The 13,312-nt window shown below is 56.6% G+C and overlaps 4 protein-coding genes across 4 annotated transcripts; 3 read left to right on the top strand and 1 right to left on the bottom strand.

Annotated features, from left to right (window-relative positions):
- Positions 1–2,685: 2,685 nt before the first annotated feature.
- Positions 2,686–3,402, top strand: LOC144095120 (histone H2B). Its single transcript, XM_077628918.1, has one exon. It carries the CDS (start codon positions 2,693–2,695, stop codon positions 3,065–3,067), a length of 375 nt encoding a protein of 124 aa, XP_077485044.1. The 5' UTR covers positions 2,686–2,692; the 3' UTR covers positions 3,068–3,402.
- A 1,307-nt stretch (positions 3,403–4,709) lies between these two features.
- Positions 4,710–5,726, top strand: LOC144095121 (histone H4). Its single transcript, XM_077628919.1, has one exon. The coding sequence runs from the start codon at positions 5,106–5,108 to the stop codon at positions 5,415–5,417; it is 312 nt and encodes a 103-aa protein (XP_077485045.1). The 5' UTR covers positions 4,710–5,105; the 3' UTR covers positions 5,418–5,726.
- Positions 5,727–9,433: 3,707 nt separating this feature from the next.
- LOC144095652 (histone H3) lies at positions 9,434–9,844 on the top strand. Its single transcript, XM_077629321.1, has one exon. The coding sequence runs from the start codon at positions 9,434–9,436 to the stop codon at positions 9,842–9,844; it is 411 nt and encodes a 136-aa protein (XP_077485447.1).
- Positions 9,845–10,701: 857 nt separating this feature from the next.
- Positions 10,702–11,270, bottom strand: LOC144094313 (histone H2A-like). Its single transcript, XM_077628249.1, has one exon. It carries the CDS (start codon positions 11,153–11,155, stop codon positions 10,781–10,783), a length of 375 nt encoding a protein of 124 aa, XP_077484375.1. The 5' UTR covers positions 11,156–11,270; the 3' UTR covers positions 10,702–10,780.
- Between the last annotated feature and the right edge of the window lie 2,042 nt (positions 11,271–13,312).

The following is a 13,312-nucleotide window of genomic DNA, read 5'->3' on the forward strand; positions in this document are numbered from 1 at the left end:
TCGCACTGTGACGGCAACACACTCGACGGGGCCACCGGTGAGGTCTGCAGTAGGCACTACATGGTGCGCAAAAGATGCACGGACATATATAGCTGCCCGAGGGGATCCAGGTGGGTGTGCGGCGTCGGTGCAAGGAATGTCAGCACAGGTCACCAGCGCGCACTCGGTTGGGCTGCTGTAGCCCAAGTATCCGGGAAGTACGAGGTCCTCTGCGCGCGTGTAAGTCTCTTGTAGCGCGATGACGTCGTACTTTTGTAGAGGTAGCATGGCTGCTAGCTCAGGTTGACGGCGGCGTAGATGGCAGCAGTTCCACTGCAACACACGCGGCCGGTTGACGCGACTGTTTCTAGCCATGATGGTTCAGAGCTTGCTGTGCTGCAAGTGCAGCTGCACATAACTGGCGGGCCGGAGATGCGCTGGGCAATTCCTCGATGAGGGCACGAACGGCAGCGGCAAGCGCGGCGATGACAGCATCACGCTGGTCGAGCTGAGCGATAGGTGCGCTGTCTGGCTTCCTCCCTACAACCACGTCACGGAAAGACCGAGCGGTATGCGGGAGCGCTGGGGCACAGTTGCGTGCAGTGACACTTCCAATTGGAGTCACAGTGACTTCCGTCGCCGGTTCACAGTGTGCTTCGATGTCGGTATTGCTTCCCGTTTTTGCCGCTGGTCTATTGGGCAGGGTGTCAGCAAGCGTAAGGTCCTGCTGTGTTGGTGCAGGGGGGCCCTTTTTGGTTGAATCCGCAGGAGCTGTCTGGCTTGAAAATGCAGCAGAGGTTTGTTTTGCAGTAACTGCACGGCGAGCGTCACGGCGAGACATGGGCTGATGCGATGACGCCAGGAGGACGGCCACTTTGCGTTCTTGTTGCCAACGGGGGCAGCGCGGCTCGGTTGATGTGTGCGTGCCGTTGCAGTTAATGCATCGCGGCCGGGGTGAGTCACATCGGGACTTGTGGTGATCGCGTCCACAGCGGAGGCACCTCGGCTTTGCGGTACACACAGCAGTGGCATGGCCGATGACACCGCACTGCAGGCATTGGAGCGGCCTCGGTAGTCGGGCGCGGACGGGGCGGCGCAGTTTGAAGAGGGAGACCTCTTCGGGTGGGTGGGTGCCCGCGAAGCGGAGTATGATGTCGTTTCCGCTTCTCGTGCAGGCTAGCACCGGCACCTTGCACTCGATGCCCGACATGATGTCCTCGGTCGAGAGCGCGCGGTCCACGCGAAACACTCGACCGGTGCAGCTGTTGCCGCCGGCCTCCTTGGCTCGGACCTTGATGTCGCAGATGGTGGTGATGCCGAGGAGTGGGTCGAGGTCGGCAGATGCGTGCGCGTCCACGGCGACCACGTTCCGGCGGAAATTCACACGCACAGCTTTCACCCCCGGTAGTTTGGACAGTTGAGCGGCGATGGCGTCTCTTGTTGGCTTTAGATAGTTGGCCATCCTGTCCACGGGATAGTAAAGAACGGTGGCGATGCCCGACTTCTTTCCCTGTTGTGGTGGTGCTGCGGTGAAGCGCGCTGCCGACGGCTGAGCGGCAGGAGCCAGGGGAGCCGCTGCGGTGGTTTGTATGCGGCGTCTTGGGGCATTCCTCGCTGGCTTTTGTACTGCGGCGCCAAGCCCCTTCGCTGTCGCTCTGTCGGGCTCCGCGGGAGGGGGAGTGGGGAGCCGCCTGGCCGGAGGGGCACTGGCTCTTTTTTCTGCGTAGGCGAGAGCAGCACGTTCGTAGTCTGCCTCTGTGAATGCTTCGGCCGGGGCGGGGTTTGTTGTGGCGGCAGGAGCGGGGAGCACATTGCTGTCTGCTTCTGGAATGGCTGGATTTTGGGAATCCAGGCATGTCTGGGTGTCATCGTGTTGACACGCCGCGTCAGCTGTACTCGGCTTGGTTGAGAGCAGGGCTGAGCCGTGGGCTGCTTCGCTACGGCTGATGATGACAGGTGTGATGCTGTCAAATCGTCGTAGCCGCGGTGGCGGCGGTGTTACAAAGGTTTCAGCGCATCCACCTTTGCTTGCTTCCTGGCCGCTGGCCGCATTCACCGAGGATGTGCTGGCGATTGCGGGTGCGTCGCCAGGTGGAGGGGTCCTCTGCATCGCAGTGACCAGGCGGGCCGCTTCTCCTTGGCGCTGAAGGGTGGCGTTCGCTTCAGTGATCAGTTTTCGCAGGCTGCGGGAGCACCCGAAGCTGTTTATTCGCCTGTGACGATGGAGGGCGTTTCGGATGCCATCCTCATCGAGCATGTGGAGGGCATCTTCTTCGTCCGCCATGGTTCAGATGGTAGGGGTGCCGATGGTCAGGGGGCTGGAGGGGCCATGGCACACAGGCCACGGGGAGTGGGCCTGAGCTAGGCTATGACGTAATGGAAAAAAAGAAAAACTAAAAGAAAAAAAGGAAACTCTGGGACACGGGAACAGGCGGACTCGATGCCGCGAAGGGAGCGCTCGGGTAAACAGGAGAGGGCACGAGAAACACGATTTCTCCCTACGGAGGTCGACGATCATCTCCCCGCGCGCCGCGATACCGCGACGGGAGCGCTGGAGGGAGGGTGAGGAGGCCGCGACGCGTCGACCAATCGCGCGGCGGCCTGGCTCCGGTCGCTTGAACACCACGGTGCCAGTATAAAAACGCCGCGCGCCCCTGCGCGCGCGTTCTTTCGACACCGTCCGTCTCCCCGAGCGCCGTCGTAACTGATCGTCATGCCCCCTCAACCGTCGGGAAAGGCCGTGAAGAAGGCCGGAAAGGCGCAGAAGAATGTGCGCGCAACCGACAAGAAGAAGAAGAAGCGCCGCAGGAAGGAGAGCTTCTCCATCTACATCTATAAGGTGCTCAAGCAGGTGCATCCGGACACTGGAGTATCCAGCAAGGCCATGTCCATCATGAACAGCTTCGTGAACGACATCTTCGAGCGCATCGCGGCCGAGTCCTCTCGCCTGGCCCACTACAACAAGCGCTCGACCATCACGAGCCGGGAGATCCAAACTGCGGTGCGTCTCTTGCTGCCTGGCGAGCTGGCCAAGCACGCCGTGTCCGAAGGCACCAAGGCTGTCACCAAGTACACCAGCTCCAAGTAGGCGGCACATCGCGCTCGTCGCCAGTCGTCCCCCCCAACAACCTCAACGGCTCTTTTCAGAGCCAACCAAAGTGTTTGCATCGTCGAGTCTGCAGGTAGCGGCGCGATGCTCCGGGCCCCTTTCTCTCTCTGTGTTTTGATTGTTTAAGTTGTTTTCTTCATTAGCATGTAGCCTCGAGAAATGGATATCAGGCGGTTGAAATAGCAGCGGTTTTGCTTAGGCAGCATGCAATACAGCCAGATTGTTAAAGAACAATATTTCGAATTAGTTGTAGGAGAACTGTAAAGGAAATATATATGTATGTATGCATGTGAATACTCATCCGCATGAGCACGTAAGAGAGAAGAAAAAAAAAAGAAGCTTCTACCTATTATATGCTTGCTTAAGTGTGACGGCAGGAGGTAATTTATTGCGGAATTCCCCCGGTTTGGGTTTGTGTGGATATTTGGCCTTAAGAAGAGGTTATCGTTTCGTGGCCGCAACACGTGCCTGCGGACGTCGGGGAGGCCACTGTGTTCCCTCAGTCTGTTCTTAGGAAATTCGAAAGGAAAACAGTTTGCCACCCGTGGCGTGCCCCATCTGGCCAGCGGTATTCGAAGGGAGGGAGGAAGTACTTACGTACAGCTGTAAGGGTTACATACACCAATGTGCAGGACGTAGAACTGGGCAGTACAGTGCGGCGGACGTAGCTGTAGCAAATCAGTCCGCAGAGAAGCCACGCTTCACACTGGCCACCGGGCGAGCGCGCACTCGCAGAATATGAAGCGCTACAAGCACAATTTGCTGTGTCGTTAGTAATGTGCGTGTCCCCCAGCGCGTGCGGCGCGCCCGCGTTTTTGTTTTCTTTTTTTTTTTCCCCGGTAAGAACGGCGAAAAATTCCGACGCTGGCAGCTGTTTGGTACCTTCTTTGGCTTCTTGCGGCCGATGCTGTCGTGCCAGATAGAGCAAGTAAGTCCTCGAACACGAGCAGATTATCGTATCGCGCGTGTGCACAATAGCCTGGCAATGGTCGGAAAACTGAAAGCGACGCTCGCACAGCTCGGGTTCGATCCAGCGAGCCGAAAGTGGGAAGAGAGGTGGTGAGACATTTGTTCTATGTGGCTGGAAAATTTTAAAGCTGTGCATTGGTTACTTTTTGAGATAAACGTATTTCTATGTAGTCCGCAAGAGAAACTGGTCGTTTCTCGGCATCCTGGCGACCGGGAGAGGAGGGGGAGCGAGGTACGTGCGCCGCGAACGGCCGTAGTCGCCCTCTCAAGGGCCCGCTCCGATGTGGTCACGGACACGGTGAAGTGTGTGCGGGAAGTTGGGGACACACACACACGATAAGTGAGTGCTTAATTTCCCCTTAGCAATGCACGTTTTGAGAACGGGCAGGTTTTGAGGACAAAAAAAAAAAAACCGCTTCTGCAGCTTCACAAGTCGCGAAACCCGCTAATTGTTGGTAGCGCCAGCAATGACGGTGTCCTTGGTGTGTCTTTAAGGGGCGCGCGATTTAACGGTGTAAACTCTCCCCTGCCAGTGGGGGGGGGGGGGCAGCAAACAGAAACCACGCGCACCTGTTTGCTTGCAACGCAGGCACGCACGAAAAAAAAAAAGACTGACAGCAGCAACGACTAGGCATCAAGTATTTTTTTTTTTTCCATGCAAACGGAGCAGGCATGACCAAATATCGGTTATACAGCCACTATTGCGAAGTATAGGAGGTGCGCTTCGTTTTCCATTGTTTGCTATTTCCGTTTTTTTTTTCTTGCGCGGTGGGGGGTCGCGTGATGCAGAATGGGGCAGTCTTCGCGTTGCTTGGTTGTTTACGTGTGCGCCTTGATGCGGTCGTTTTGGCTACCTTGCTGGCGGCGCGGCAGCCCTCCGAGAGGGCTCAGTAGTGCTAGCGAGCCGGCGCTTGCGGAGGCGGACTCTCATTGGTCGAGGCGCCGCAGCGAATGGCGGCTTCGCGCTGCCAGCACCACAGGCCGCCGAGCGTAACACCATCATTCCCCGTTCTCGCCTCGGAGTGTACACTTCGTCGTCGGCACCATCATGTCTGGTCGCGGAAAAGGTGGCAAGGGACTCGGCAAGGGAGGCGCGAAGCGCCATCGCAAGGTATTGCGAGACAACATCCAGGGCATCACCAAGCCCGCCATCCGTCGTCTGGCGCGCCGAGGCGGTGTCAAGCGCATCTCGGGCCTGATCTACGAGGAGACCCGCGGCGTGTTGAAAGTGTTCCTCGAGAATGTGATCCGGGACGCCGTCACGTACACGGAGCACGCTAAGCGCAAGACTGTCACCGCCATGGATGTGGTCTACGCGCTGAAGCGTCAGGGCCGCACTCTGTACGGCTTCGGAGGCTAGTCCGTCCACCGTGTGCCGTCTGGACTTCGGCGTCGTGCAAGCACCCTTCTCGCGAAAAACAGCCCTCTTTAGGGCTACCCAACTGCTGCATGGGCAGCCGCTGGTCATGCGAACCAGAGCTCCGGTTCTCGTGTGTCCCTCTCTCCCCTTTGTTTTGCTACCGTTTTCTGCATCCGTTTTTCCTTTCCTTGCGGCCTGCCACAGCGAGCGGATCACGACCGAACGGCAACCAGGAGTGGTCTCAGGTAAGCAGTTCCGTTCTTGACTCTGTGCAGTAGCGCGTGCAGTCAGTACTGTGAGTGTCGTCCGAGGGAGCATGCTCGCTGTTTGCCTAGTCAGTCACTGTCAAACGCAGTGGACGGAGTAAAACAAAGTGTGTGCTCGAATTTGCAAAGTCTTTCTGCATTGACCGTCTGGGATTCAAGTGAGGCGGTGTTCGAGAGGTGACCGTTCCAGAAGAGCACAGTTTTTTTTTTTTCGCTTTAAATGCGGGGCCTCATGGAATTCGGGGTCAGGTATGCTCGACTTTGTGCCGTAGTGCGTGCAACAACAAGTAGGGTATGCGAAATGCAGAGCTTCGCAGTTGCGCATCACTCGTGTCCGCCTGCGAAATGATCACAGCTCGTTTGAATGTCGCGGAAAGAGCGACTGATAATGTTGGCTACCGCTTAAAAAAAAAGGGGGGGGGGGAAATGCAAACAGAACGATTCGCCGAAGTCTGGTTAAGAGCGGAGATGCGAAGGTCCCTCTTTATTTTTTGGCCCATCGTGTTCTGCGTTGAAATTTTTTTGTGAAATGAAGGGCATTATAAAGTAGCCAATTACAGTTCCTACTCCCAACGTGACAGCGGCGGCGAGTTTTTTTGTTTTTTTCTTCTCCCGCACCAAGTTTACCCAACTCATCGGCGCAGAGCTGCGTTCCGAATCGAAATATTCAAGGCGGTGTAATGATTGCACTGCATTGCGTTTGGTCCAAAACCGTTACAGTTTTTCTCTATCGTAAATGTGGGGCGCTTTCTTGCCTGCAGGACATGTGGCCAGGTAATGCTATCACATTATTGAGCCCAAGTGTGCCATAAGGCTGTGCTAGTCAGCTTTACATGTCTGTGGCAGAAACACTGTTGGCGAATTTCAGCAGCCGTGCGCGCGTCAAAGAAAAAAAATTGGACGACTTGCAGCCATTCCTTGTATGCAGAGCGCCTCTCATAATCTGAAACCTGGAGGTAAACACACCTGGCCGAGAGACGTGCGAAATGGAGCATCGTGTTTCGTTTCCTGAATAGGCCTTTGTTCGTCAAATTGGGCTTCCAGAGTGTAACTCCAGATAAAAAACACAGGAATGAACGGGACGGACAAATTGCAAACCATTGCAGCACGCGAACAGCCCCTGCCTCAAGTGAAAAGGGGGAAAAGAAGCACACAGCTTGGTTGTCTGCATTCCAAGTGACTCAATGATTGGTTCTGTAGCGTGTTCCGCTGACCTGGAACAACATTGTAATGCTGGGGGGACTTAACTTTTTGTACACGACGGTGCGGACGTTCTCGTCACAGTCGACTTTAAGGAACCTGCAGGGTGGGATGAGCCGCCGAATGCCTCTTTAGTCTTGAGTCATTTTTTTTTTCTCCCCAGTTATGAGTAAAATTAGATGATTTACCATCCCACTGGTGCACCGCTACAGACAGTTGTCCAAATTCATAGGAAGCGTTATTGCCTCCGACTGCCCAGTCGCTGTCCAATTTGTGTTTGCGACGATCACTTGCAGTGAATTATTATTATGAGACCACATTGTTGGAGCAGGTTCAATTCGTGAGTTTTTGACAGGCAGTACAGACACCGAAACGTACCTGTGAATAATAGCGTGCAAAAGCACTTCTCCCATGGAAACTGGAATATGCAGGATCTGTGTGGGAGCCTCATTGCAAAGAAAGGATGTAATGGAATAATACAAACGAGAGGACCCACCTTCCCTACTAACGCCTGAGAATGGAGTGCGCACACAAGAGCACAGGTGTAAAGTCAGTCGTCTCCAGTAAAGAGGAAAATTGGACTTGAACCTTTCCCTTAGGCCAATATTTTGTGCCACAGAACCCGACATGAATAGCTTTCTTTCTCTGCTTGCTGTAAAGGAGTCGTCTGAAAAGTTTCTAACGACTATGCAAAAAATCTAACTCTCTCAGGGTGAAAAAGCGCCGCGGGAAAAATCCACGTATTCATCATTTACCCGAGTCGGTTTTTGCTTCGCGCGGCAGCAGCAGTCGACTGCGCGACGCGGACTCTGCTGTCTCGGAGGCGGGTATACTTGCGCAGGCGACACGAAGGGGGCGCCGCAGCCCCGCGCTGCGCCGACTGTGTTGCGTTGGCAGGGAGGGAGGAGCAGCTCAGCTCCGGGCCTCAAGTATTCCGTTGCGTGGCAAGCGTTGGGCGCTTTAATGGGGGCTCGCACCCAGGCCGGTAGACGTCCTGCGCGAATTTTTGTTATTTTTTGTTATTATTTTTGGTTTGCAAGCTAGAAGCGTCGGAACTGTGCCCGCAAATTTCGTTGCGGTGCGGCCGTAGCAGAGCGCTATTCTACGCGGGCCCCTACAGATATGCACATCCTGGCCTATGCTATGCAAGGAAAACGACAGGGCAGTGGATATAAAGCACTTTTCTTTCTATTTTTTTCAATTGGCCGCAGTCAGTTGATCTAACCCAGGCATGCACTTCCGTTTGTTTCTAAGGTGACCGCAGGAAGTACACCTCAATTACGGAGAGATGGGATGCATTCTTTACGCGCGCTGCTCTTGCTCACTAACCTTGCCTGCCTAGTACTCGAAGCATATTGTCCCGCAGATGCAGGAGAGCTTTTAGGCATTTATGCGCGGCTTCCGTGCACTGCACTGTGCCCAGTTCTTTCTGTGCAGTAAATAGTAAATTGGTTCATCTCTTGCGGTGGTTTGCGAGCTTGGCGCCCGGGGAGTTTTTTTTTTTTTTCGCAATCCCGTTGCTCTTTGTCTCCAAGACAAGAAAGCCTCTAACTGATAGCGTTGTGCGCATACCTATCCAGCGAAGCGCATGAACTTCGCAGGCGGCTGTGAGAAGTAGTGGGTCTTCGTTTTGCTCCGCACTTTTGTCTTCTCCGCTGGCGTTGAACCTTCTATGATTGCTTTCCAGTAATGCGGCCTAACTCGGCCAACAATCGCCGCTTTTTTTTTACACGCGCGACAGTCTGTTCTACACCAGTAACGGCACGTGCTTTTCAGGCATGCGGCGGCGACACACTGTAAGGTATCCACATCCAAGCTTGGGAAAGCAGCCACAGTGCCTGGGCAGGGAGAAAAAGTGCCTTTTATAAAATTGCACGCCACCACTTTAATCTTTACACTCGCCTCTCACATTCATTCGCTCATGCCGACCGCAGTGCACTTAACAATTTTGGTTGCTGCCTCCTTCCTTTGCCTATTGAAATGAGCCAACAAACAGCGAAAATAATTACTTTCTCCTCCTCAACTAAAGTTCAGTTCTATACTCAGAATGTCTCCCGGAGCATTCATTGCTTGCTGTCGCGCTAGTAGCTTCGCCTTTCTTTTCGAAAGACTCATTGCCCGGTATGTCCAAGAAGACAAGCTCGTTGCAGTGCGCTAACGCCACACGGAACGACCCGCAACCGCGTCGACACCCTGGTGTGGTGGCAAAGTCGACGCTGCCGCGTACGCCCGGCTCCTGCCAGAGGGCTGCTTTTGCTGTGCGGGCAAACCTAAAGGATAGGCGCACCGTAATCTTGCGCTAGACCACGGTTCCACACCCACTTGTCTCACCTTTGCCAGGCGCGAAACCAACGCGCGCTCGAAAAGTAGTATTTCCAGCATTCTGGCGGCCGCCGCAGAACGGAGGGAAGCTATCGGTCCGTCAGCGGGGACCAATCGGGTCGCAGAGAGGGCGCGAGGGAGCAGCGCCGCCGCGCGGCGCGGAACACAGTCTCTCGCCGCCCGTCTCCGAAGGCAGTCCGTCCGTTACCAGCGTCCGCGTCCGGCACCATGGCTCGCACGAAGCAAACCGCGCGCAAGAGCACCGGTGGCAAGGCCCCCCGCAAGCAGCTGGCCACAAAGGCTGCTCGTAAGAGTGCGCCAGCTACCGGAGGCGTGAAGAAGCCTCACAGATATAGGCCTGGCACCGTGGCACTTCGTGAAATTCGCCGATACCAAAAATCGACCGAACTTCTCATCCGCAAGCTGCCCTTCCAGCGCCTGGTGAGAGAAATCGCTCAGGACTTCAAGACCGACCTGCGCTTCCAGAGCTCGGCCGTCATGGCACTTCAGGAGGCCAGCGAGGCATACCTGGTCGGTCTCTTCGAGGACACCAACCTGTGCGCGATCCACGCCAAGCGCGTCACCATCATGCCGAAGGATATCCAGCTGGCGAGGCGCATCCGCGGCGAGCGCGCCTAGAGCGCAGTGGCGCCCGGCACTTGGCGCCGCCGCCGCCGCCGCAGCAACGCATCACAACGGTCCTTCTCAGGACCACCCAAATGTTTGCTTTGGCCACGGGCGCACGAAACCGAGCTCCGAACCCGGCCGGTCCCTCTCTCTCGAACACTGCGTTTCGCAGCTGCTGGAAAACGAGGTGAGTTGTTGAAAGCCATGGCCCTGGCGTCTTCCGCGGGCTCGCGCTTGTAAATAACATCATTGCACAAGTCACGCGCGCGCGCGCGCCCAGTTTTGTGGGGGTAAATGCGGCGCTGGGCGCGCAAGTGAATGCAGCACGCGCCGCCTACATTAGGTGCACCTTGATACGCCGCGTACGTATTTATTGCTGTGTGAATAGTTTCTGTCGATATTACCGTCCGCTCACCTATTTTATTTCGTGTCTGCATTCTGCCTGCTGTGGTTTATTTCCGCTGTCCCAGTTCACGTCCTTCGGTATCTATGGCAGATGCCCGCGGTGGCGAAAAAAAAAAAAAAATCCCGTCCCTTGCTCTCTATTACTGTCTCAGTAAAGCCACTTCGTCATTCTCTCTAGCGCTGCTATGTGAAACCCCTGCTAGGGAACTGCCAAAAAAAAAAAAAACAATGCGCTGGTCATGCCCCTTATTAACGCTCTACTGGCCTCCTGCTAGCGACTGGGCCAGGAAAAGGAAAGGAAGAAGGGGCCGATAAAACTAAATAAAAGCCAACCTGTGTGCGGCGCGCAGTGAGGCAAACACTTTGAAAAAACAGCCAGCGTGAGAGGGACGCAGCGGTCCAGAGCAAATAAAAAAAACAAAACCCAAAGGTATCACACAGCGAGGCCCCGCCGTGGCAGGCAGTTGGTTGGTCCTGATAAGGACCGTTAGTTGGGCGCTGCTGATGCGGCGGGCGCGCCTCCACAGACGTGCGGTAGACCGCTCACGCCTTCTTCTCGGTCTTCTTGGGGAGCAACACGGCCTGGATGTTGGGCAAGACGCCGCCCTGGGCGATGGTAACTCCCGAGAGCAGCTTGTTCAGCTCCTCGTCGTTTCGGATGGCCAGCTGCAGGTGGCGCGGAATGATTCTGGTCTTCTTGTTGTCCCGAGCAGCGTTGCCCGCCAGCTCGAGCACCTCGGCGGCCAGGTATTCGAGGACGGCGGCCAGGTAAACGGGGGCGCCGGCTCCGACGCGCTCCGCGTAGTTGCCCTTACGCAAGAGACGGTGAATTCGACCCACGGGGAACTGCAGTCCCGCGCGGCTCGAGCGGGTCTTGCTCTTGCCCTTGGCCTTGCCTCCTTTTCCGCGACCTGACATGGTGACTTCTGTTGTACGCTCGAGAAAGAACGGGGAACGCCGCGTGCGAGAACAGACAGGAACGGGCTGCTGCTTGATACTACGAACCTCGAGAGCGCGCCGCGAGAGAGAGAGAGAGATGGATGTTCTTGGGGAAAGGAATAAGAAATTGGGGGGAGCACGACGCGTGCGGTAATTTCTCTCTTTCAGGTGAGGAAATGGTCGTTGCGCCGCGCAGGGGGAGGGTAGGAGGAACAGGATAGTGGGAGAAAGTAGAGCTCGCAGATGCGCAGTCGCGATTCCCGTCTTCGCGTATTCGGGCCGGGAGGGGGAGGCCGCGCCAAGAGCAGAGCGCCGATGCGCACTCGACTGGGAGACAGAGCCGACTGAGAGAGCGAGGGGCGTGGTTTGGAAGCGCGCGGACCGCAGGGAGGCGCAGGTCTCTCGGCCAATAGGGAGGTGGCTGGATGTGCGCGTGAATGCCGGCAAGCGGCGTGTTTACCGAGCATGGAATGCGGGGCAGCAGGCCTGAGTCGATAATCTTGGTACACAGTTACCGTTACCCATCACCATCTGACGTAACTGTGCGGCACTTCAAAAGGTGCGGTTTGTAGGGGATATCCGCCAGGGAGGGGGAGGTTAAAACCGCTCCAGCAGTTGGGCATCTCGTACATATTGGAGCAGAGCCCCGAAGGCGCGTCGCGTTTTCTCGCGCGGGCCGGCTGGGAAAAGCAGTTGTTGTGCGCTCTCGCAGGGTAGGGCCAGGCGTCTGTAGCTTGCCTCCAGCACTTCTCTGTGCTTCTTGAGGGCAGGACACTTTGAGAGGAGGTGATCGAGCGTTTCCACTTCTCCACAGTCTTTGCACATGGGGCTGGCTGCGCCTCGTAGACGATGCATGCGCTCGGCTGTCCAGACGCAGCCTATGCGCATCCTAAGGAGGGTGGTCCGGTCAATGAGATCGAAGTCACGGGAGCTTATGGGCTTCGGTGCTTTGCCTGCGGCTACTCTGGCATCCGGGTGTTGTGCGACGATGCGGGCTTTGATGTTGTGCCGGGCCACATCGAGGGGGGATATTGCAGTGCACTCCGGTGTGCCGTCGGCGTGAGCTTGCTTGGCCAGTTGGTCAGCCTGCTCGTTGCCGCTGATTCCGACGTGGGACGGGAGCCATTGGAGCAGAACGTCGCGGCCGAGTGCTCGTGCCTGGCGTAGCTTGTTGTCCAGGTTGGCATACATGGGCAGTGTATGGTGCGACCTCCGCAGCGTGGTGAGCGCAGCCTTGGAGTCACTGAGGACGACAGCTGGAGAGAGGTCTGGTGTCTCCAGGATGAGATCAGCTGCCAAGTGCAGGGCGGCAACTTCTGCGGTTGTGGACGAGGCAGTGCATGTGAGGCGGCTCTGCCTGGCGATGCCGAGAGAGGGGACTACACATGCGGCAGCCGCTGATGCGCCTCCTTCCAGCACGGATCCGTCGGTATATATCTCCACTCGGCCGCTGCAATCCTCGTGGAGAAGCGCAGCGGTTTCTTGCTGTAGCGCGCAGACGGGTGTGTCTTTCTTGGATCGCACGCCTGGGATGACGGTCTGGATGCTGAGCGGGGCGCGCAGGTGGGGCGGAAGTGCCGGGCTGCAGCTAGAGGGCGGTCGGGCGATGTGCGCGCCAAACAGCTGTGCTGCGCGGCCCATGTGCGAGTGGCGGGCTTCGGACAGTCGGCTGAGGAGTTGAGAAGTTCCCGGAGCTCTTTGCATGCGCTCGACAGTGTTGAGGGCTGTTAGTTGTGCCCGGAGAGAGATCGGCCATGTGGCAGCTTCAGCATAGGTGGCAGGTACTTGCGACCAGCGCGGCAGGCGCATAAAACGGCGGATCGCAGCGCGTTGGTCTACGTCGATGGCGCGCCACAGGCTGGGGCGCAGGTCGACGAGCGGTAGAGCGTACAGGAGTTTAGGTACCGCTATCCCGTTGTAGAACCGGTATGCCAGCTCTGGGGAGCAGCCTTCTCCTTTGGCTTGTAGTCGGTTAGCCACATCGGCCACTTGGCGCGCCTCTTTCCGCAGTTTAGCTACAGCTGGCCGCCAGGTGAGCTGCGCGTCGATAACGAGTCCAAGATAGCGGGCACTTTTTTTCCACGGAAGGGGCACCCCTTTTAGCTGCAGGTTGGGTATAAGTTTCCATGCAGCAGG

Source organism: Amblyomma americanum, chromosome 6 (genome assembly GCF_052857255.1).
Source record: "Amblyomma americanum isolate KBUSLIRL-KWMA chromosome 6, ASM5285725v1, whole genome shotgun sequence".
Lineage (NCBI taxonomy): Eukaryota > Metazoa > Arthropoda > Arachnida > Ixodida > Ixodidae > Amblyomma > Amblyomma americanum.